The 24,171-nt window shown below is 45.2% G+C and overlaps 1 protein-coding gene across 5 annotated transcripts in view; it reads left to right on the plus strand.

Annotated features, from left to right (window-relative positions):
* Positions 1-24,171, plus strand: part of LOC140393675 (plasma membrane calcium-transporting ATPase 1-like) — a 182,490-nt gene that overhangs the window by 108,604 nt on the left and 49,715 nt on the right. For all 5 annotated transcript variants that reach the window (XM_072479964.1, XM_072479963.1, XM_072479961.1 and 2 more), the window contains 4 exons: positions 7,926-8,168; positions 8,728-8,969; positions 12,559-12,787; positions 20,454-20,633. In XM_072479964.1, the coding sequence (XP_072336065.1) occupies positions 7,926-8,168; positions 8,728-8,969; positions 12,559-12,787; positions 20,454-20,633 (894 nt within the window). The remainder of the gene's footprint in view (positions 1-7,925; positions 8,169-8,727; positions 8,970-12,558; positions 12,788-20,453; positions 20,634-24,171) is intronic.

The following is a 24,171-nucleotide window of genomic DNA, read 5'->3' on the forward strand; positions in this document are numbered from 1 at the left end:
ATTTGTTTATTGGCACATGTACCGAGGTACAGTGAAAAGTATTTTTCTGTGAGCAGCTCAACAGATCATTAAGTACATGAAAAGAAAAGGAAATCAAAGGAAATACATAATAGGGCAACACAAGGTACACAATGTAACTACATAAGCACTGGCATCGGATGAAGCATACAGGGGTGTAGTGTTAATGAGGTCAGTCCATAAGAGGGTCGTTTAGGAGTCTGGTAACAGCGGGGAAGAAGCTGTTTTTGAGTCTGTTCGTGCGTGTTCTCAGACTTCTGTATCTCCTGCCCGATGGAAGAAGTTGGAAGAGTGAGTAAGCCGGGTGGGAGGGGTCTTTGATTATACTGCCCGCTTTCCCCAGGCAGCGGGAGGTGTAGATGGAGTCAATGGATGGGAGGCAGGTTCGTGTGATGGACTGGGCGGTGTTCACGACTCTCTGAAGTTTCTTGCGATCCTGGGCCGAGCAGTTGCCATTCAAGGCTGTGATGCAGCCCGATAGGATGCTTTCTATGCTGCATCTGTAAAAGTTGGTACGGGTTAATGTGGACATGCCGAATTTCCTTCGTTTCCTGAGGAAGTATAGGCGCTGTTGTGCTTTCTTGTGGTAGCGTCAACGTGGGTGGACCAGGACAGATTTTTGCCAATGTACACCCCTAGGAATTTGACATTTGGACAGCATGGTAGCATAGTGGTTAGCACAATTGCTTTACAGCTCCAGGGTCCCAGGGTCGATTCCCGGCTGGGTCACTGTCTGTGTGGAGTCTGCACGTTCTCCAAGTGTGTGCGTGGGTTTCCTCCGGGTGCTCCGGTTACCTCCCACAGTCCAAAGATGTGCAGGTTAAGTGGATTGGCCATGCTAAATTGCCCTTAGTGTCCAAAATTGCTCTTAGTGTTGGTTGAATGGGGTTACTGGGTTTATGGGGATAGGGTGGTGTGGGCTTGGGTAGGGTGCTCTTTCCAAGAGCCGGTGCAGACCCGATGGGCCGAATGGCCTCCTTCTGCACTGTAAATTCGATGATCTCTACCTCGGCTCCGTTGATGCTGACAGGGGTGTGTACAGTACTTTGCTTCCTGAAGTCAATGACCAGCTCTTTAGTTTTGCTGGCATTGAGGGAGAGATTGTTGTCGCTGCACCACTCCACTAGGTTCTCTATCTCCGACCTGTATTCTGACTCAGTGTTGGTTTGCACTGAGTGCTGAATTTGGTGCATTTGAGTGCTATAGTGAGAGTTTGGTGACTAAGGGAGTTAGGTGAGGAGGGAGTAAGGTGCTCCTTTCATTTTGTTTCCTACATTTCCGCAAAGAGTGAGAAGAGAGCCAGGAGTTTACAGAGAGTGCAGCTGACTGGGAGCAGAGTCGGAGGGCGGAGATCCAGTTGGTCCACAGGGCAGCTATATTCTGTAAGGTAAGAGGGGATGGAGGCTAGGCCAGTTGCATGCTCCTCCTGTAGGATGTGGGTGGTGAGGGATACCACCGGTGTCCCCGCTGACTATACCTGCGGGAAGTGCACCCAACTCCAGCTCCTCAAAGACCGTGTTAGGGAACTGGAGCTAAAGCTGGATGAACTTCGGATCATCCGGGAGGCAGAGGGGGTGATAGAGAAGAGTTACAGGGAGGTAACCACACCCAAGGTACAGGACAAGAATAGCTGGGTTACAGTCAGGGGGAAAAAAAACAAACAGGCAGACAGTGCAGGGATCCCTCGTGGCCGTTCCCCTTCAAAACAAGTATACCATTTTGGATGCTGTTGGGGGGGTTGACCTACCGGGGGAAGCCCCTAGTGGCCAGGTCTCTGGCACTGAGTCTGGCTCTGGGGCTCAGAAGGGAAGGGGGGAGAATAGAAAAGCAATAGTTGTAGGAGATTCAATGGTTAGGGGAATAGATAGGAGATTCTGTGGTCGCGAGCGAGACTCCCGGAAGGTATGTTGCCTCCTGGGTGCCAGGGCCAGGGATGTCTCGGATCGTGTCTTCAGGATCCTTAAGGGGGAGGGGGAGCAGCCAGAAGTCGTGGTGCACATTGGTACCAACGACGTAGGTAGGAAAAGGGGTGTGGAGGTAATAAATTAGTTTAGGGAGTTAGGCTGGAAGTTAAAAGCCAGGACAGACATAGTTGTCATCTCTGGTTTGTTGCCGGTGCCACGTGATAGCGAGGCTAGGAATAGGGAGAGAGTGCAGCTGAACACGTGGCTGCAAGAATGGCGTAGGAGGGAGGGTTTCAGGTATTTGGATAATTGGAGCGCATTCTGGGGAAGGTGGGACCTGTACAAGCAGGACAGGTTGCATCTGAACCAGAGGGGCACCAATATCCTGGGAGGGAGATTTTCTAGTACTCTTCGGGAGGGTTTAAACTAATTTGGCAGGGGAATGGGAACCGGATTTGTAGTCCAGCAACTAAGGTAGCCGATATTCAGGACGCCAAAGCGTGTAATGAGGCAGTGGGGAAGGGAACACTGACAAAGGAGAGTACTTGCAGGCACGGAGATGGGTTGAAGTGTGTATACTTCAACGCAAGAAGCATCAGGAATAAGGTGGGTGAACTTAAGGCATGGATCGGTACTTGGGACTACGATGTGGTGGCCATCACGGAAACCTGGGTAGAAGAGGGGCAGAAATGGTTGTTGGAGGTCCCTGGTTATAGATGTTTCAATAAGATTAGGGAGGGTGGTAAAAGAGGTGGGGGGTGGCATTGTTAATTAGAGATAGCATAACAGCTGCAGAAAGGCAGTTCGAGGAGTATCAGTCTACTGAGGCGGTATGGGTTGAAGTCAGAAATAGGAAAGGAGCAGTCACCTTGTTAGGAGTTTTCTATAGGCTTCCCAATAGTAGCAGAGATGTGGAGGAACAGATTGGGAAACAGATTTTGGAAAGGTGCAGAAGTCACAGGGTAGTAGTCATGGGTGACTTTAACTTCCCAAACATTGAGTGGAAACTCTTTAGATCAAATAGTTTGGATGGGGTGGTGTTTGTGCAGTGTGTCCAGGAAGCTTTTCTAACACAGTATGTAGTTTGTCCGACCAGAGGAGGGGCAATATTGGATTTAGTACTTGGTAATGAACCAGGGCAAGTGATAGATTTGTTAGTGGGGGAGCATTTTGGAGACAGTCACCACAATTCTGTGACTTTCACTTTAGTAATGGAGAGGGATAGGTGCGTGCAACAGGGCAAGGTTTACAATTGGGGGAAGGGTAAATACGATGTTGTCAGTCAAGAATTGAAGTGCATAAGTTGGGAACATAGGCTGTCAGGGAAGGACACAAGTGAAATGTGGAACTTGTTCAAGGAACAGGTACTACGTGTCCTTGATATGTATGTCCCTGTCAGGCAGGGAAGAGATGGTCGAGTGAGGGAACCATGGTTAACAAGAGAGGTTGAATGTCTTGTTAAGAGGAAAAAGGAGACTTATGTAAGGCTGAGGAAATTTGGTTCAGACAGGGCGTTGCAGGGATACAAGATAGCCAGGAGGGAACTGAAGAAGGGGATTAGGAGAGCTAAGATAGGGCATGAACAATCTTTGGCAGGTAGGATCAAGGAAAACCCCAAGGCCTTTTACACATATGTGAGAAATATGAGAATGACTAGAGCGAGGGTAGGTCCGATCAAGGACAGTAGCGGGAGATTGTGTATTGAGTCTGAAGAGATCGGAGAGGTCTTGAACGAGTACTTTTCTTCTGTATTTACAAATGAGAGGGGCCATATTGTTGGAGAGGACAGTGTGAAACAGACTGGTAAGCTCGAGGAAATGCTTGTTAGGAAGGAAGATGTGTTGGGCATTTTGAAAAACTTGAGGAGACAAGTCCCTCCGGGCCTGACGGGATATATCCAAGGATTCTATGGGAAGCAAGAGATGAAATTGCAGAGCCGTTGGCAATGATCTTTTCGTCCTCACTGTCAACAGGGGTGGTCCAGGGGATTGGAGAGTGGTGAATGTCGTATCCCTGTTCAAAAAAGGGACTAGGGATAACCCTGGGAATTACAGGCCAGTTAGTCTTACTTCAGTGGTAGGCAAAGTCATGGAAAGGGTACTGAAGGATAGGATTTCTGAGCATCTGGAAAGACACTGCTTGATTAGGGATAGTCAGCACGGATTTGTGAGGGGTAGGTCGTGCCTTACAAGTCTTATTGAATTCTTTGAGGAGGTGACCAAGCATGTGGATGAAGGTAAAGCAGTGGATGTCGTGTACATGGATTTTAGTAAGGCATTTGATAAGGTTCCCCATGGTAGGCTTCTGCAGAAAGTAAGGAGGCATGGGATAGTGGGAAATTTGGCCAGTTGGATAACGAACTGGCTAACTGATAGAAGTCAAAGAGTGGTGGTGGATGGCAAATATTCAGCCTGGATCCCAGTTACCAGTGGCGTACCGCAGGGATCAGTTCTGGGTCCTCTGCTGTTTGTGATTTTCATTAATGACTTGGATGAGGGAGTTGAAGGGTGGGTCAGTAAATTTGCAGACGATACGAAGATTGGTGGAGTTGTGGATAGTGAGGAGGGCTGTTGTCGGCTGCAAAGAGACATAGATAGGGTGCAGAGCTGGGCTGAGAAGTGGCAGATGGAGTTTAACCCTGTAAAGTGTGAGGTTGTCCATTTTGGAAGGACAAATATGAATGCGGAATACAGGGTTAACAGTAGAGTTCTTGGCAATGTGGAGGAGCAGAGAGATCTTGGGGTCTATGTTCATACATCTTTGAAAGTTGCCACTCAAGTGGATAGAGCTGTAAAGAAGGCCTATGGTGCGTTAGCTTTTATTGGTAGAGGGATTGAGTTTCGAGCCATGAGGTCATGTTGCAGCTGTACAAACCTCTGGTGCGGCCGCATTTGGAGTATTGTGTGCAGTTCTGGTCACCGCATTATAGGAAGGATGTGGAAGTATTGGAAAGGGTGCAGAGGAGATTTACCAGGATGTTGCCTTAGTATGGAGGGAAGATCTTATGAGGAAAGGCTGAGGGACTTGAGGCTGTTTTCGTTAGAGAGAAGAAGGTTAAGAGGTGACTTAATTGAGGCGTACAAGATGATCAGAGGATTGGATAGGGTGGACAGTGAGAGCCTTTTTCCTCGGATGGTGATGTCTAGCACGAGGGGACATAGCTTTAAATTGAGGGGAGATCGATATAGGACAGATGTCAGAGGTAGGTTCTTTACTCCGAGAGTAGTTAGGGTGTGGAATGCCCTGCCTGCAACAGTAGTGGACTCGCCAACACTAAGGGCATTTAAATGGTCATTGGATAAACATATGGATGATAAGGGAATAGTGTAGATGGGCTTTAGAGTGGTTTCACAGGTCGGCTCAACATCGAGGGCCGAAGGGCCTGTACTGCGCTGTAATGTTCTATGTTCTAAAAGTGGATCTGTTGGGGAGAGCTCGCAGAGAGTCGCCTCGCTCCGGCGCCATCTTCTGGAAACCTTGTAATAAACATCTGAAATACCTTAAATCACGAGTAGATTGTGTGTTTGGAACTGTTTGAAAATTCTTGTGGTTGGATTGGCTAGGAGACGGTTCAAATCCTAGCCTTGGAATTCCCCATAAAAGAGCTTGATGGCTTGACTGATTGATTCATGCAGTGGGAAAGAGGAGTCTCGCCAAAGGAACTGAGGATGTAGTTCAGCTTTCTGTGCCAGCTCGTTACAGAGCAGTATGGCAGTCGGCTGTTTCCTCAACTGAATTATTTGTCTATGAGAGATAAATGGAGGATGGAAATGGCTGTGGTTTTTACGGATCTGCATGATGCTGCCTGTCCATTTTCCAGACTGGTGAATTCGTTCTTGGTTTCATGAATAAAACTTTCGAAAACATTTTAAATTTCTTGGCTGTGCATTTCAAACATTTTGTTTTATCTAGTAATTGTAGAAAGCTATTCGCTGCAGTGATTGTAACATGTCTGGCAAATGTGTATCTGCCCAGTCCAACAGCCAGAGCTCCCTGTTCCAAGAATGTATACATTGAAAAACCAACAGAGAAAATGCTGCAAAATCTGTGCAGGTCTGGCAGCATCTGTAAGGAGAGGAACCGGGCCACGCCCTTGCAATTCCTGTTTGCGGCGCACCTTCACGCCGATGTCCGGGAGAAGCAAACTAAGTCGAGTATGAAGCCTACCACCCCAGTTACTGCGTGCAGCGATGCCCTGTGCAAGAATAAAAATGTAACAGCCCGAAGTCTGCTTCTTTAGCCTCCATTTAACCGTCTGCAGGACTTTCTCTGCCAAGCCATTTGGTGCCGCATGGTATGGGGCAGTGCGGACATGCCGCACCCATTGCCTTTCATGAGAGCAGCCCCGTTATCTGTTCCGAGCTACTTCCATGGGTGGAAAAAGAAATGCGGAATCACTCGATAGCAGCCCGGGAGGTCATCGCTGCCACCTTGTGGCCCTCCAGCCACTTGGAGTGGACATCCACCAGGATGAGAAACGTTGACCCCAGGAATGGCCCGGCGGAATCAGCATGTACGCAAGCCCAAGGGTGTATGGATGCCACCACGGAGAGCTTCTGTTGCTCTCAGCAGATGGAGCACTTTTGGGCCAATGTTTCGATATCAGAGTCCAAACCCGGCCACCAGACACAACGTTTCGCCAGCATCTTACATTTTTGACACTCTGGTGTTCCCATTGTAAAGGTCCTTCAACTGGCCCTTCAGAACAACAACCCCCGTGCCCCACAGGGGGATCCCATCCTCCATGGTCAGCTCCGAGGAGAAACCCTTCAACTCCCCTGGATGCCCCTAGATGCTGCACCTTGGCAAGGACAGGGTCTGTTTGTGTCCAGTCAGGAATGCATGCTGCAGTGATGGGCAAGGACTCCATAAAATTCAGAATAGCAACCACTTTGTCCATTTGCAGATTCGGTCTGCAGAGGAAGACTGCTCTCGCTTGTATCGGAACATGAGTAAGGGCCACACGGGTGCTGCCAAGCAGTTTAATGGCATCTCCGCTTCATCCTCCAGGTCATCCAAATGCAAGACCCAGCCCCAGGGCTGACGCCTACCTCGATGGGCGTGCCTGGAACAGTGGCGACACCCCCTCTCCTATCTGCGGTTGCGCCTGGACTGGCGCCCACACATCACACACAGGCCAGAATCTCCTTCAGCCAAGTCTGGGGCATCCCACCTCTCGCTGGCCGGCCCTTTGTCCAGAGGCCAGAGTCGCTGCGGCAGTCAGTCCAGGCCTAGCTGGCCCATGAGGGCGACATCCCAAAATGTTCTACTCCATTCCTTATGTTTCTCAGTCGCCATGTTCCTCGCGCTCTCTCGGGACAAAGAGATCTGTAGCACCAGGTGAAACGTTAGGGAGGTTTCACCCAAACTTTTTTCTGTATTTCCATATTATTTATACAGTAAACCAAACGATCGCAGAGCAGTTCCATGCTCTCAAAACTTGGCTATCTTCTGCAGCCGTGATACGAACTCGGCGACGGACTCACCGTATTACCTCCCCACCCTATTAAAATGATACCATTGAACGATCACTGACGAGACATGTCAAAATAATTGGTTCCCAACTGGGTCCAGAAAATGGGTGAGGTGGCTGAGCCGAGTATGTTGCAGCTTACTCCTCGTCGCCGGTTTAATAAGGAAACGGGGAGTCCACGCCGTGTAAAATAAAGAACTTTGACTTGTTTACAATTACGGCATATACACTTCTCGAAGGACCCTTACCGAGTCTCTTTCTGCTTGGTGTATTACTGGCTGGCCATTTTTAACCATGCCAAATGGAGTTCCCTCACCCTTAGTGGAGTAATAGCAGTTTTGTAAAACAGTTTTTAATTGAGAGAAGTAAATGTTTAGTATTGAAAAGTAGAGTATGTGAAAGGATGTTTTCATCCCTATGACTTGCCCATCACCCAGATCATTCCACTATCGTACTGAATGCAAGCTCCCAAGTTGAAGTGCCTAATTTAGCTCCAATAATTTCTAACATTTTAAAATTTGTTTTGACAGAAAATGATGAAGGACAATAATTTGGTCAGACATTTGGACGCCTGTGAAACTATGGGCAATGCCACAGCCATTTGCTCAGACAAAACGGGTACCCTCACCATGAACAGGATGACTGTAGTCCAGTCATATATTGGAGAAACGCACTACAGGCAAACACCTGCCCCAGATGCACTTTTACCAAAAGTTATGGAGCGGATCGTCAATGGAATTGCCATTAACTCTGCTTACACGACCAAAATACTGGTAAGCAAGAATTTGGGGGGGAAATTCTTTTGAAATGTTGACATTTTCCAGGTTTTAAGAAAGCTGAAGTGTTTTAGCCTAATTTCCTACTGGCCATGGCCATAAACGTGCAGGTTTAAATAAACATTTACAAAACACTGAACATTTTTGAAAGTTGAATCATTGTTTCTTGAGTAGAAATGTCCTTTTGTGGCAACATTTGCATCTGGTCCACGTTTCTGACTTGCACACACTAGGTAAACAGGTCGCTCCTACGACCAAGAGAAGTCCAGTCAGTCTAGTTTCTGACTTTTCCATGTCTTTATGAATGTTGGAAATATTCATCCTGATTTTACACCACGCTGAAAATATATATTTTAGTTCTGGTGTTTATGGAAAGCAAGAAATGATGAATGGCTTTCCACCGTGAACTTCATTAATAAATGGAGATATTGCATAGACATATTCCTACAAAATTTATTAATTGTGATACTTTGTGCATTATGGCTAATATTGACAAGATACTTTAACTGCTTTTATTACCGTTGACCTTTCTTTTATTTGTCCCCTTGTTCCCCAGCCCCCTGAGAAAGAAGGAGGCCTTCCTCGTCATGTAGGGAACAAGACTGAATGTGCTTTGCTTGGCTTTGTGCTGGATTTGAAGCAAGATTATCAGGCTGTTCGCAATGAAATTCCAGAAGAGAAACTTTATAAGGTGTACACCTTCAACTCTGCCCGCAAGTCCATGAGCACAGTACTGAAGAATGCTGATGGAAGCTTCCGCATGTACAGCAAGGGTGCCTCTGAGATCATTCTACGCAAGTGAGTGGGTTTCCTTCGTCATTGTCACACTTGACTAAGTAATATCACTTTTGTCAGTGGGAATGAGAATTTGAAAGAGATAACAATGAAATCTCGACTTTCAGTGAGCTATAAACGGGTCATGTTTCTTCTCACGCTCTGAAAAAGGGAGAGCAAAATATCAATCCGGTTTTAGCTGATATTGGGTCAAATCTGAATTGCATAATGTATACAGAAGCCTTTAGGAATGATTCTGAAGATGCATGGTTCTTTTATATGTGATATATATATCTACCTTTAGCGCACTTAAAGTTTTTTTTAAAAATTCAAAAGACAATCTAGTTTTTAAAATTTTAATTTTGTTCCTTCTCTGCTGTCGTCAAAAAGAGTTGGTGAGCAGTTCCTTCCTAGATGTTTACTAATGCTCCCATGAATTATAGAAAAACAGAATGGGGCCACTATTTTCCATTCCTGGTCAGTATTTTTTTCCAGAGCTGCGTTGCTGAAATCATACTTGTCAACATGGACCGGCAGCCATTTGAATACCACTGGAATCATCCAGTCTACCAGGCCCACCACGATGTCTGTGCCACCTTATTTCAAGGCTGAATGTGATTGAACACAAATGACTCAATTGTTAGGACTATCTATTTTGACAAAACAGCCAAGTGTGTGTAAAAAAGGGGCTTCTGCCTGTGTTGTGATGGCTTAAGTATTTCATTCTATTAGATTAGAGAACGAGGGGAAGATGAGGAAGACAAAGGGGTGAAAGTGATTGAGGCGATGACAATTAATCCAAAAAGCTACAACTTGCTGCTGTATCCTGGTGATTCTATAAAGAATCTAAGCACACTAAGAAATGGGTTGGACAATGTACAGTAGTAGGTAAGTAGGAGGCTGGTTTAGCTCAGTGGGCTCGACAGCCTGCTTGTGATGCCGAGCGAGGCCTGTAGCGCGGGTTCAATTCCCGTACCGGCTGAGGCTATTCATGAAGGCCCCGTCTTCTCAACCTTGCCCCTTGCCTGAGGCGTGGTGACCCTCAGGCTAAACCATCACCAGTCAGCTCTCCCCCTCAAAAGGGGAAAGCAACCTATGGTCATCTGGGACTATGGTGCCTTTACTTACTTTTTACTCCGTAGATAATGCAATTGGTGTGATCAAAGGCAGAGTTTCATCTTAAAAATGTTGCTATCTTCTCCATTCAGTAAACTCAAAACTTGAAGGCGAAAATATGAAGGCGAGGCTGCTTCTCATTTTTTAAGCACGTCACTAGTCTTATAATCTCTGGATAATCTATAAATTGTTAACAAAGTTATTCAACAAGAGTAATCCATTTTCTAGCCAAGATTCAGATTTGAACACTTCTGCGTTTTCGTTTGTTTGTATATATTTAACTGATATCTTTAGTCAGCTATTGACCTAGACTTATCATTAAATACTATACTGGAGTGCAAGTTTATTCATAGCTAAAGCTATATTTCAGAACCATATAAAGGAAAGTTAGACTTGGGGTGATCCAGCAGGTTATGCTAACACTCTCTGCGGCAGAGTGCTGTGCTGGCAGTTCTTAGATGCCACATTCCACTCCTGGTTAATTCCTTATTATCGTCAAAAGGTGTCGATAAATTGTAGAGATGAAGCATATTTCTTCCTCGCCCTTCACTTAGGCAGTGGTGTGTTGAAGTGGAACACTTTGCCAAATGGAGAAGAGTGAAAATGTGGTTAATTTAATAAATTGAAGCCATTCTTACTAGGTTAGTAACACCATGATATATAGTTGGGTGAATAATGCAGATCAACTACTTTTATTCTTAGTTATGCACTTTGGTGAAGTTCTGTTCATTTTAAGAGGTAGTTAAGAATATCAATGACACGCAACTCTAAGACAGATAAGGCACTAGTCAACTTTCAGTGGCAATAATTGTCACTTCACCAGCTCAGAACTTTATAAAGGCCAGTTTTCAGCCTCCCTGTCTGATGACACCTTTTTGAATGATGGCTATAGCTAGCTAGGTTTGTATTTTTTTACTGTCCAGTTTGAGATCTAACTAAATATGCTGACCCGATAGCTGGTGCATCTTCTCCCCATCCCCCAAAATCAATTCCAGTTGGTTGTGATGAATCCAAATTATTTTGCAGTATTTCCAACGTTGGAATGTTTAGGAGGGAGGCGGTGGCATAGTGGGATTGTCACTGGACTAGTAAATCAGAGACCCAGAGTAACGCTCTGGGGACCCGGGTTCAAATCCCGTCACTGCAAATGGTGAGATTTGAAGTCAATAAAATCCTGGAATTAAAAATCTAGTGATGACCATTGTCGATTGTCATAAAAAACCATCTGGTTCACTAATGTCCTTTAGGGAAGGAAATCTGCCGTCCTTACCTGGTCTGGCCTACATGTGACTTCAGACGCACAGCAATGTGATTGACTGCCCCCTCAATGGCAATTAGGGATGGGCAATAAATGCTGGCACAGCCTGCGACCCCCACGTCCCATGAACAAATTTTTAAAAATCAGAAACCGAATATTGATTGGTATCTAATTATGGTGATTACCTCAGGTGGTACTCTTCCCTAACTGGCTGGAGGAGGGGGTGTGTATATCTCAAAACTGTTCAGCATTTGATCTTGCAGAGTTCAGACGAAAGCCTTGAGAGCGGCCTTCTTGGGTTATTTGGCAAATCGACATTTTATTCCTATTTACCAGGGATTCAGTTGCAGTCAAGGGTATATGAAATAAGGTTCCATGGGTGCTGGGTTGTTTTTCACAGGTGAGCTTTGGCAAATGATTTAATTTGGGAGGGGGGTGGGTGGGGGAGACTGGCTGCATATCTTTGTCAGCCCTGTCCTTGCTCAATATCCCCATGATGCAAATGAGAGAACATTATTCTGCCTGATACTTTTCTGCCTCACCAACCAAATGCAGAGGACATTCACACTGTGACAACTGCTGACCTGGGAAATTCCTGCTCTGAATGATTTGGCGCTCACCAGACCAGCTTGCTAGATCAGTCTGTTCTTCTACTTCTAACTCTGTTAAATGCTTGACTACCCACCAGAAAGCATGGAGTCGGAGATCTAGATTTTTGCAGTCAGCCCATAACTGCATCGAGTCCCTACAATGTAGAAGGAGGCCATTCGGCCCATCGAGTCTGCACCGACCCTCTGAAAGGGTATCCTATCTAGGGTCAGGCCCCAACCCTATTGCCGTAGCCCAGTAACCCCACCTAACCTTTTGGACACAAAGGGACAATTTAGCACGACCAATCCACCTAACCTGCACATCTTTGGACTGTGGGAGGAAACCGGAGCACCCGGAGGAAACCCACACAGACGCGGGGAGAGCTGATTTGACGTCTGGATCTTTGTGGCACGGAAGGAGGCCATTCGGCCTTACAATGTGGTTGACTGTTAACTTTGACCTGAAATGGGGTGGCAAGCCACTCAGTTCAAGGGAAACTGAGGGTGGGGTACAAACGCTGGCCTTCCCAGGAAAGAAGCAAAGTGAATGACGAGACCGTCCTTTTGCTCCTTTTTGTTTACTGCAGGTAACAGATGCTGATAACTAATGTGTATCATGTCCAAGAAAATGCTTGTGAATATTTTTCAGGTGCACTAAACTACTAGGTAAAAACGGAGATGTAACAGTTTTCAAGGTGAGGGACCGTGATGAAATGGTGAAGAAGGTGATTGAACCAATGGCTTGTGAAGGGCTGCGTACCATCTGCCTAGCCTACAGAGACTTTGTCAAGGAACCCGAATGGGACAACGAAAATGAGATCCTGAGTGACCTGACTTGCATCACTGTTGTGGGGATTGAGGATCCGGTGCGACCAGAGGTAAATTGGGTTTTTGGAGAGTAACTAACAAAAATGTCGTCTTAACATTGTGAATATCTTTTTTTTTTAAATGAGCAAGCTTCTAGCTGATTTCCTCCCTTACTTGTCAACCTGATGCGAGCTTTTGTGTGGGATTTTCTTTTCTTGCATGATCCAAAACAGTTGCTGGTCTCAAATTATAAATTGTTCTGGGGCAATCTTTTTGTTTGTGTTTCCCAGATCGCAACTGCTTACTGTCAATGTTCAATTGTCAGATGTTAGGGGTATCCCACCCATGATGCTGCATTGTCGCTAGTGTCTGCGAACAGCAATGTGGAGGCATCTGCAGCATTGGGTAACATGCTGTTGTTCCTGTGGCTGCTGTGTAAAATTTCATCAAAGTGCTTAATTTTAATTTTTATTGCCCTTTTTTTCAAAATTAGCAGCGCCTCGAGGCTGAATGTAAACCAAGTGCTAATAATGCAACGTTTTCCCATTTGGCATCTAATTAGCTTGCAGTGTATTCACGAATGCAGCCTTCCTTCAGCCGCACTGCCTTCACATCCTCACGTGTTCGCAATTAGCTCCTCCAAGCTTGCAATTGGAGATAGTTGAGCTTCAAACGCTGAGTCCAGCATAACCGCATACGATAGCTGATCGAGAAAGCCAATCGGAGCTGATGCAGAATTTTCCTTAGCTTCAGAAAACTCTGGGCCTATCGTAGAACCACACCATCTATATCTCTCCCTTCAAGCAAATAATTTTTCTTTGGCAGGGTGGACACTAGAATGGCCATCCTGTTCCTAACGCACTTTGGTGCTGTGATATTTAAATATGTTTTTTCCTCTTAAACGTCAGAGAAGGTTTCTGCTGCCGCTTTAATCACTGAGGTCACCCAGCAAGATGCGTACAGAGCAAGATTTCAAATTGACAGTCTGGTCTGGGAGGAATCATTGCTATTTTAAATATCACAGGAGGAGTGGAAAAACTACACTGAAATGAGAAAATTAGCAAAAATGTATTTGTCGCTGTCAGTCATGTTGAAAAGGTTAAATTTGGAGCGAGGCGCTTTGTAATTCCATTTTTTTTTCTGTAAGGGAGTCATGGGTTTGTTTCGGGTGGGTTTCTTTCAAGTGATCTTGTTTGTAGGAAGCCTTGTACGCCTCAGTATTTTTTCACAATTGACAGTATTTGCAATTACTGGACAATTTATCATTGAACTTCTTTTTCCTGCCACAATAAATATCTAACCTTAATGTGAAAGTTGTAGTGAGACCTGCAAGCAAGCACCTCATGGTGCATTAAAATCTATTTTGTTTACACTAATTCTATTCAGCTGCTATTCATAGAGTTTTTATCGCACGGAAAGAGGCCTTTGGCTCATTTTGTCCATGCCGGCCATCAAGTACATATGTACTGCAATCCCATTTTCCAGCATTTAGCCTTGTGTGCTATGGTGTTTCAAATGCTTCTTAAATGTTGAGGGTTCCTGCCTCTGCCACTCTTTCAGGCAGCGAGTTCCAGATTCCAACCACACTCTGGGTGAACAAGTCTCCATTCACGTCTCCTCTAAACCTCCTACCTTAAATCTGTCCCACCTGGTTGTTGACCCCTCCGCTGAGGGGAAAAGTTCCTTCCTCTCCATCCTGTCTATGCCCCTCATAATTTTATACATCTCAATCAGGTCCCCCCTCAGCCTTCTCTGCTCCAAGAAAAAACACTTTTCACTGTACCTCTGTACACGTGACAATAAACAGATCCAATCCAATCCAACAGCCTATCCAGTTTCTCTTGACAGCTGAAACGCTCCAGCCCAGGCAACATCCTGGTCAGTCTCCTCGAATGAATGTTCAGATAGATATCCAAGACGGTCAAAACATTCACCACGGCGCCCAACTTGGAAATCAATTCAAAATTGCTGATGTGGAATTTCTAGCTTGCTCTGTTCCACTAATAGCGTGGAAAATATTTGTGTTTTCAAGTCATTGGATGAAGGGAGGGGAAGAGGGAGATTTGGAGTGGTAATCCCACTCTTCCCGGGGTAACTATGCTCCAGGGAATCTATTCTGGGTGCAGGATCATGGAACTGCCTTTAAATTACTGTCTTGATTTAAGTTTGTAATTTTCCTCTTGTTTTGAAGCAGTCTTGAGCAGCAGAATTTGAAAGCTCAAATTAGAAAAAAATCTCCCAATGACAGCACACTAAATCATAGCTTGACAGCCACTCTTACTGTGGCAAATCATAGGCTGTTTAGTCTCAATTTAAATTTAGATTTGGAAGAACAGACACAGATTTCTTTAATTAGGCTGCAAAATATATGGTGTCAACAACAAATGGCAGAAAACAGTCTGCAGATTTAAAGGGTGCAACAGTTCAAAAGGATTCTGTGAAATGAAAACCGCTTATTGTCACAAGTAGGCTTCAAATGAAGTTACTGTGAAAAGCCCCTAGTCACCACATTCCGGCGCCTGTTCGGGAGGCTGTTACGGGAATTGAACCGTGCTGCTGGCCTGCCTTGGTCTGCTTTCAAAGCCAGTGATTTAGCCCTGTGCTAAACCAGCACCCTGATTTATTCTGTTTGTCATCTGTATCGTTGCCTCTCCTGCAACGGCTGTCAGCGCCTTAGGCAGAAGATTTCTAATGGTTTAATTTGCAGGTTGATATGACCTTGCTGATTTCTGTATTTCACTCTGTAATATCGGCTTAATAGCTTTCATGGTTTTGTTTCTGGATCAGCCAATATCATTCTAATTCTTTTTTTAAAAACTTTTTGGTATAACTCAGCTACCATAGAACAATGCAACATTTAATGGGTTCCACTTCATTTTATTTATTATATTTAAAACACTAAAATCATTGCAATCTATTTTTTAAATTGATGACCTTGCCCTGTTTTAGATCGCCTACCCTTTTCCCCTTGTTCCAAGGCTGACTTGTAGCATATCCATCTGATGTTGGGGTTGACCCCCTGATTCTCTCTCAGCTGCTGTCTCTTTCCCTCTCTCTCTGTCTCTCTCTCTCTCTCTCTCTCTCTCTCTCTCATTTCTTTAAAAAAAATATTTTTATTGGCATTTTAGAGTTTTGTATATAAATAACAACACAATGGTGATGGTAAGTAACAAAATAAAAACAACAAGACGTTAGCCCCTTGCTGTCACCATAACCGTGACTGAGGTCCGAATACTATTTTGCATTTTTACAGTTGTGTTAATTCTCACAGAATTTGGGCGGGTTCTTACAGGGGCTCCTACCGCTTGGCAGTGGGAGATGCACCGAGCTTTACCCACAGATTCACAAATATAGCTGGGATCCTTCCCCTCTCTTGCTGGTTGTTGTCGTTTCGCTGGTGGTGTTTGGGGTGGGGGCGTCCCCTTGAGTTTGGGTTTTCGAGGGAGGGTGGGTCGTTAGTTTCCCCGGTTCAGCCTGTGTGGGAGGGGTTTGTGTTCCCTCCTGTGGATGCCCCTCCCCCACTCATCCTCTGTTCTTCGCCAGCTCCCCTCCTTACAGGCGACATTCTCTGCCCCCCACCTTTTTCTAACCCCCCCCCCCCCAGTTATCACCCCCTTGCGAACAGGTTTGGGATAGGCTTGTGAATTCTTTCCAAGTGACATGGAATCTCTCCTTGGACCCTCTTATCTCAAATTTTATTTTTCCCAGCCTCGGGATCTGAGAGCCACTCCGAGGCTCTGGGTGGCGCTGCCGACTTCCATCCGAGCAGAAGTCTCCGCCTGGCGATCAGTGAGGCAAAGGTCAGAGCGTCCGCCCCCTTCCCTCTCCAGAGCATTGGGTGCTCTGGCACCCTGAAGCCCGCCAGAGACGGGCACGGCTCCGTTTCAACCTGGACATGGCCTCGAAGAAGGCCATCCAGAACTCTGAGGCAGGACCAGTACATATGGGTGTGGTTGACCCCCCCCCAATGCTCGCACTCATCTCTCTCTCAACTTTCTGGATCTTGACAATGCAGAAGGTAGCTATTCAACCCATCGGGCCTGCACCAACCTCCCGAAAGAACACCCTACCCGGGCCCTATCCTCCGTAACCCCCACCTAACCTGCGCATCTATGGACTGGGAGGAAACTGGAGCATCCGGGAGAAGCCCACATGGACACGGGGAGAACGTGCGAATTCTGCACACAGGCCGGAATCGAACCTGGGTCCCTGGCACTGTGGGGTAGCAGTGCTAAGCATCGTGCCACAGTGTCTAGCCGAAGTTGTCCACTGCTCATCAGTGCCCTCACAGACTATGACCAATGACAGGCGAATCATAAATTTTAAACATGTTTATTTTGGCCTAATGGTGACAGCTTTGTTGTAACAAGCATGCCATCAGCATAAAAATCATTCACTGTCTGTTTACCAACCTTTTTGAACTCTTGTCAGTGTGATTTAGCTATCTTGAACATAACCTTTGATTTGAAATGGAGAACTGTTAATACCCAAAAGGCTGGGTTTGCCCCTGCAGTACAATGCAAAGTAGTCTCCCTCTAACCAGTTGCACTTTTGAGACGCACGTCCTTTTCTGATAAGTTACAATTCTGCACTATTGGCTACTATACTTTGCAAACGCCGCAGTTATTCATAAATGGAACATTTTATTTTTGTAAACATATGAAATCGGAGCAAAAGTAGGCCCCTCGACCCTGCTCCGCCGATCAACAGGATCATGGTTGATCAGTTTGTGTTTCAAGTTCTACATTTCCAACCATGCCATGATTCCCTTGCCCAACGAGAATTTATCTACCTCCACCTTAAGAAACTATTCAATGACCTCCACCTCAATTGTTACTGAGGCAGAGTGCGCCCAAGTCGCACGAGAGAAAAAAACAGATGACCCCTAAGTTTAAAACTGTGCTCCCTAGTTTCGGATTCGCCCATGAAAGGAAACATTCTCTGCAGTTTTCCTCCCTCACTAACGGCTCTGGCCTCCATATTATCAAAAGGATGTAAAGATACTGCAAGGGCGGCAGGGTTGCGCAGTGGTTAGCACTGCTACCGTTTGGCGCTGAGGTCCCAGGTTCGATCCCGGCCCCGGGTCACTGTCCGTGTGGAGTTTGCACGTTCTCCCTGTGTCTGCGTGGGTCTCACTCCCACAACCCAAAGATATGCAGGGTAGGTGGATTGGCCACTCTAAATTGCCGCTTAATTGGAATTTTTTTAAAGTAAAGGTACTGCAGACAGTAAGTCATTTGTACTGTGGTGATACCAGAAATGAGGGGATGGTGAATTTTAGGCCCCCACCGGTCATGTTTTTGGCGGGCGGCACAAAAATGGGATGGGTGACTGGCCCCACCACCCGCTTGATCTTTTCCCCCATAATACAGTGGGCGGATAAAGCATCAGCCAGCCCACCTGCCCCTCGGCCTATCGAGTCCTTTAACTACCCAGTCATGAGCATAAATCCACCTTCGCCCCAAAATATGGTGGTGGAAGGTGGAGGAAACTGGTATCTGGGGTAGGAAGGAAGGGGGTTCCTCCCTTTGGCATATGCCCTGTACACACTAGTGGGACCCCACCTCGATATTACCTCCTTTGTGCCTCTAAACCCCTAACCTTAACTCTCCGCCCCACCAGAATGTCCAATCCTTCCCTGCCAAAAAACACCACCATCACTTAACAGGGTGGTGGTGACGGGGCTGGGCAGTAAGCAAAATCCTACCTAGGAGGTTATTTCTACCAAGAAACATTGAACAGCCTGGGAGGATTCTCCCCAGGAAAGGGAAGGCTGAGGAGTAACCTGACCAAGGCTTTGAGACCACAAAAGTGTTTGATGGTAGGGGGGGGGGGTTAGCTGTGAGAAGATGGTAATACCTGTGGGGGTGACCAGAATAAAGGACAATGAATCGGAGATCGTCACCAATGAACCCAGTCAGGAATTCAGGAAAAATCTCTTTGCCCGCAATATGGCCAGAATTAGGAACTCACCACAAAAGTTGCGGCGGAGAGCAGAGATGCAATTGAAGGGAGATTGAAGCTAGAGGGAGATGGGAGGAGAAGAATTTGTTGATGGGCTTCGATGACAGAGTGAGTAACGGTGTATGTGGAGAGTGAACGGGCAGGAATCAGCTGGACTGTTTAGGTGCTGTAAATACAACGGAATTTACAAGTTATCCACGTCACCCCAGTTGGTGCGGCATTGCCACTCTGCCGGTGGTTAGGTGTGTGACAGCAGTTGCTACCATTGGCCAATTCTCATTGTTCGTCTCCTTTCCCAAATCACACCGCAAAGCTCAAAGTCTGTCTATTTTTTTGAAGTCTTTAGAAACCTACACATCTTGCAAATGGGCGCATTGGTCAAAGGCACATTGGTTAACTTGCATTGAACACATTACTGAGCTGTCTGTATGGGGGAAAAACAACCCGAAATGCACCATAAGGAACCCTGAGGCAAATGTATATTGTCTAAACTGATAAAGTTATGATCAGTTTTGCAAACCCTCCATTTTGGGATGATGGATGTCTTTAAAATCGTGTATTGAAGTTGAGAGCTAGTATAATTGTGCCTGTCGAGTTGATAATTTATGAACGATGCTTAACAATGCAGTCCACTTTAAATAATGTATAACACTAAGTACCTGATATCTTATACGAGTCTATTCCTAATTTAAATTCTTCGAAGTCACATGCTGAACAACTTGTTCACAGTATGCCTAGAGATGCTTATTATCTATAAATAAACAGTCCTTTTCTGAAGAGCCACAAACAGTTCAGTTGATTCCATTTTCTTGGTGAAAATAATTACACCTCTGTCAGCTAATTTTATTGCTTGTGTTGAAAGGCATTTATTATTATTCCATGTCAGCTTACGTCGCTGTTTATTGCATTTAACCCATTCGCTGTTGCCAACTATACGTCCTGAATGACCTAAACATGCACAGTGAAATCTATTATCTTTCCTTCTCTTTTTCTACCCCACAAAACATACATACGTATCTATATACACACACACACACACACACAATTTATACTTGCCCAATTTCTACCGTTAAACCCAGCATTTGCCCCACTTTGCATCTCTCAGACTGCAGGACATTAAGCGTATATCGAATGTCATGTTCTCATCATTGCTACTCTGCAGTTGAAGTTTGTGAAAGCTTTGTGACTCTTTTTTTATTTCGGAATGGGATATAGTTACGTGTCCATTCTTTGACCTGCTGTTACTTGTAAGAAACACCCTATGAAATGGCCGACCGGTTAGTTTCTCCACCCGAGTGCACATCTGTGTTTTGGTTGGAATAGAATCCTAGGTCATAAACTGTTCTTGCTTTATTCGCTGTGACAAACTGAAAATAAAGTTTTCTCAGATGTTTTCATTGGGTCGGCCTCCGTACAAATCAATGATGCATTTCTAGGTAGATTAAAGTATGTTAGTGGAGACTCTGGTGTTAAATGCTCGGAGGCATCATTTGGAATTGTAAAAGTTATTTTTTCAGAAAGCAACTAATTTTGTCAGATTCAGCAAGATATCCAAATGAAAATGTTCAAAAAATAACCCAACTTCTAGGAATTGATCATTATCCTAAAGCTGCAAGGATCAGCTGATGGAAACATGAAACAAGTTGATATTGGAAAAAGTTCTGTGAATTATTAATTTGGATTTTTTTTTTTACAAGGATTATGCCATTTTGAGTTATACCAGTATACCCCTGGCCCAATTCATTTACTGAAATTGGTTCATTGCGATTGCAGGTTCCAGATGCCATAATAAAGTGTCAGCGAGCTGGTATAACTGTGCGAATGGTGACTGGAGACAATATTAACACTGCCCGTGCCATTGCCACAAAGTGCGGCATCCTCAACCCAGGAGAAGACTTCCTGTGCCTGGAAGGAAAAGAATTCAACCGGCTTATCCGCAATGAGAAGGGCGAGGTATGGCGCATGTCAAATGTGAGCTGCAGAATAACGCCTAGATTAGTGGGAGGTTCGGGTGCAGGGACCGCATTCTCAAGCTGACCACGTAGAAGAATGAAGCTGGAGGAACATATCAACGCTTAATGCCTTGAGATCACTGCAAAATTCATGTAGGGGCAAAATGTACAAAATATTTTCTCCCCCCACCCCCACCCCCCCTCCTCTTTCTAAATAACCATGAGGACAGCTGAGCTATCAACACTGGAAATGTCATATTGGAACTGACCAATAGGATGTGAAGGGGAACTTCTCGTGTGTTTTGGGTTTCCTCTAACCTGTTAACCGAGCTAAGCGTGCAAAGTTGCTTGCGGCACATTTTGGAGACCCGGGCTGCATTCTAAAACTATTAGAATATTTTTATTTATCAACGGTGTACAGCGCGTTTTAAGTCCCCCACTGAACAGGCAAGACTCGGGACAGCCTCTGGTTCTCGCCCTGTGAAATAATACCGACTGCATCTTGCAGGCCTTTGTGATGTAAATACTCCACATGGTTCACAGAAGGATATTGCAAGGTTATTTTTTGTCCGGGTTGTTCTGTGTTGTAAATAATATGAAGCTGTATTACTGGCAAAACAATGGAATGGTTTCAGGCACCTTTGTAAGTGTGCAATAGGTGGCAAGTGTCGCAGTGAGGTCACAGCCATTCCAAGCTAACTCTTAACTTGGGGCTGGCAAGAGAGGTTTTTTTATTTGCCATTTTCCCTCGTGCAAATTTTGTTTTTTGTGTGGCTAAGCAGATTTGGGAATCATTGCCAATTTTATAATGCAACCATATGATGACATTAGTAATGAAATCAAATAACTATCTTATTCTTGTGTTCATGAAATTACTGGTTTAAAACAAACATATGGGGGGGAAATACATTGTCATGCCTTATCACATCTCAGTTTGATTGTTTAACCTGCTGTTCTGTGACCTCGATGTCCCCAAAATAGAACTAAAATGAATAATCACTCATTCTGCCTTTGACCTTGTTTGAGGGAGGAGACTATCCTTTCCATCCAAAGAGACCTTTAACCTTCAGGAAAGGCAGACGGTTTAAACTATCTGTAGGATATGAACTCTGACAAGGACTTGCTCTGGAGTGTCAGTCTAGTCCTCCAGTCACCTTGAGCCCGCAGCCATCGTCCCCACACACCTGCTGAGCCAAGACGATATTGGTCAGTAAAACGGTGACCTGTTGCGCATAGCAATCTGGGCCGGTTTTCAAAGTGAGCAATGACGGATAACAGATGACGGGCCTTGCGTGTTTCAAGTCTTGTTTATTGTCCTATCACTGATGCAATTCTTCTGGGACTCTAACCTTAACTTGGAGCAGCTGGGTCCTGTCTTCTGATAACTACAAGCAAGAGTATTTTTAGCCGGCTTGCTTCTGGCATTTTCCTGGAGGAGAGTGATCTTGGCCGGAAGGATGGAAATTCATGTCGTACTAGAGGAAAATTACACCATAAATGTTGAGTTCTGACAGTCTTACATCTTGTGTCCCTCGGTAACTAACTAGCCTAGTAATAATTAATCGTTGCTGTAAGGCCATTGAGGAGCACTGCTTGCTTGTGCTTCAGCGTGTGTGTAGAACCCACCTTTCCTCAATTTCACAACAGTGCTGTGGAGAACTGGATGATTCCAGCATTGCAGTGAATTAGTTGAATGCATCTTTACTCTTCAGCCTGTGACATTGCAATCCTCAGGCTGGAGAGAGACTGTGATTTCACATGCCAACATTCTCGCCTATGAATACCTTGGACGTTTTTCTAGAGCCGCTGTGATATTCCAACCCTCTAATGTGAACCAAGTTCCCCACATTAACTAATAATGTGGTCTACCCTGTATGGGTGAAAACCCCAGAGCTTTCAACGAGCAGCTCCAGCACCTTGGCCGCTGCTGGGACTGGAACTATGGACTGGTTTCGGACCCAGAGGTTAAGACATTGAGAACCAAAAGCCACAGTGGAGGCTTTCAAGGATGACAGTTGACCCATGAGCTGTAAATTGAGCGCCCTATGTCAGATACAAATGTACTAATTCATATTAGGGTGTTAAAAGGTACATTATATTCTCTAAATACTTTGTGCTTTCCACCAGTCACTGACATCGAACTCTTGCCCAGGACTGTGTGGTGACCTGTCAGTCTCTCTCTCTGACATTTAGCAGGTGAAATAGCGCGTGCTGGTTCCATCAATCGTTTACTTTTGTTATGGGCGTGGTGTTTTCCGAACCCAAAGTGTATCACGGAGTTCAACCAACCTCTCCCTTTAATGGATTTGTTGCTTTTCCTAGCACACGGCTTTTTCCCTAGGTGTGGAATTACAATTATGGACACGTGGGTTTTTAAACACGAAACACTGTTTATTCCATGAACTCAACTTAACATCTTAAATAAACATTGGATCTCTTAACACCCCTTACTTCAAAGGTAACTCAGAAAATATTGCACAGTAAATAATTCCTTAAAATGTTCCTTCAAACTTCCAAGAGACTTAACATCTTTAAACAAAATCACATCAAGTTAAAGGCTTCACTATTATAAGTTTAAATCACCCAAATGATCCAGAGATAGTCTTTCATGGCAGAGATCCAGCTCACTGCAAAACACATACACACACCAAGCTCTTTTCCTCCAAACTGCAAAACTAAACTGCAAAATGGCTGATCTAAAGCCCAGCTCCACCCACTCTCTGACATCACTGTTTTCTTAAAGGTACATTGCTTAAATATCCATGTCTTAAAGGTACTCTCACATGACACTTTGCTCATTCTTAAGAGCGATCGGCAGTGAACTCCGAACAGGAGCAGTTCAGCCACTTGCACGTTGTTCTGTTCAATTTTTCAGAACAAGTGCTGACGCGGCTAATGCAGATTCTGCTGCTCAGCAAAGATGGCACTTTTAAATGATTTCGGCACATTGGTTTATATTTAATATGTGCATGCCCCAATGGTAGCAATCATGTTTGAAAACTAGAAATATGTTAAATACATTGCCTTGGCCACTTCGATATCAGATCAGGCGCGTGGTCTAGAGTTCCGCGGTACCGCTTGATTTTTGAGGTGATCGCAAGAGGCCACGGGAAGCTGCGAGGCCGTTAATGCTGGGTCTTGCCTTGCGTTAGTACCCCGTCAACAACTCTTGACACCTGGTGGAAGCATCTGCCCTTTATGGACAGGCACATACAGATGAGACGGTGATGAAATATGATCACCATAAGTTCAATTTCTCCAGCTGAGAACATAAGAGGAACAGGCCATTAAACATTTTACCATTCGGTGAAATAATGGATGATCTGAGCATCATTAAATGCTTTTGATCCATTTCCCTTTTTTTGCCTAATCCTAATAAAAATCTACCCATTCTCATCAGTGTAAAGTGGGTGTTCAAAGTTGATGACTCGAGACTGGTGAGGGGAGGGGTGGGGGCGGAGAGAGAGAAGGGCAAGGGCTCGTGGGGTGGATGAGGAAGTCGAACAATGGAAGGGCGAGAGAAGCTGTATGAGAAGCTC

Source organism: Scyliorhinus torazame, chromosome 17 (genome assembly GCF_047496885.1).
Source record: "Scyliorhinus torazame isolate Kashiwa2021f chromosome 17, sScyTor2.1, whole genome shotgun sequence".
In the NCBI taxonomy this organism is placed as follows: Eukaryota; Metazoa; Chordata; class Chondrichthyes; order Carcharhiniformes; family Scyliorhinidae; genus Scyliorhinus; species Scyliorhinus torazame.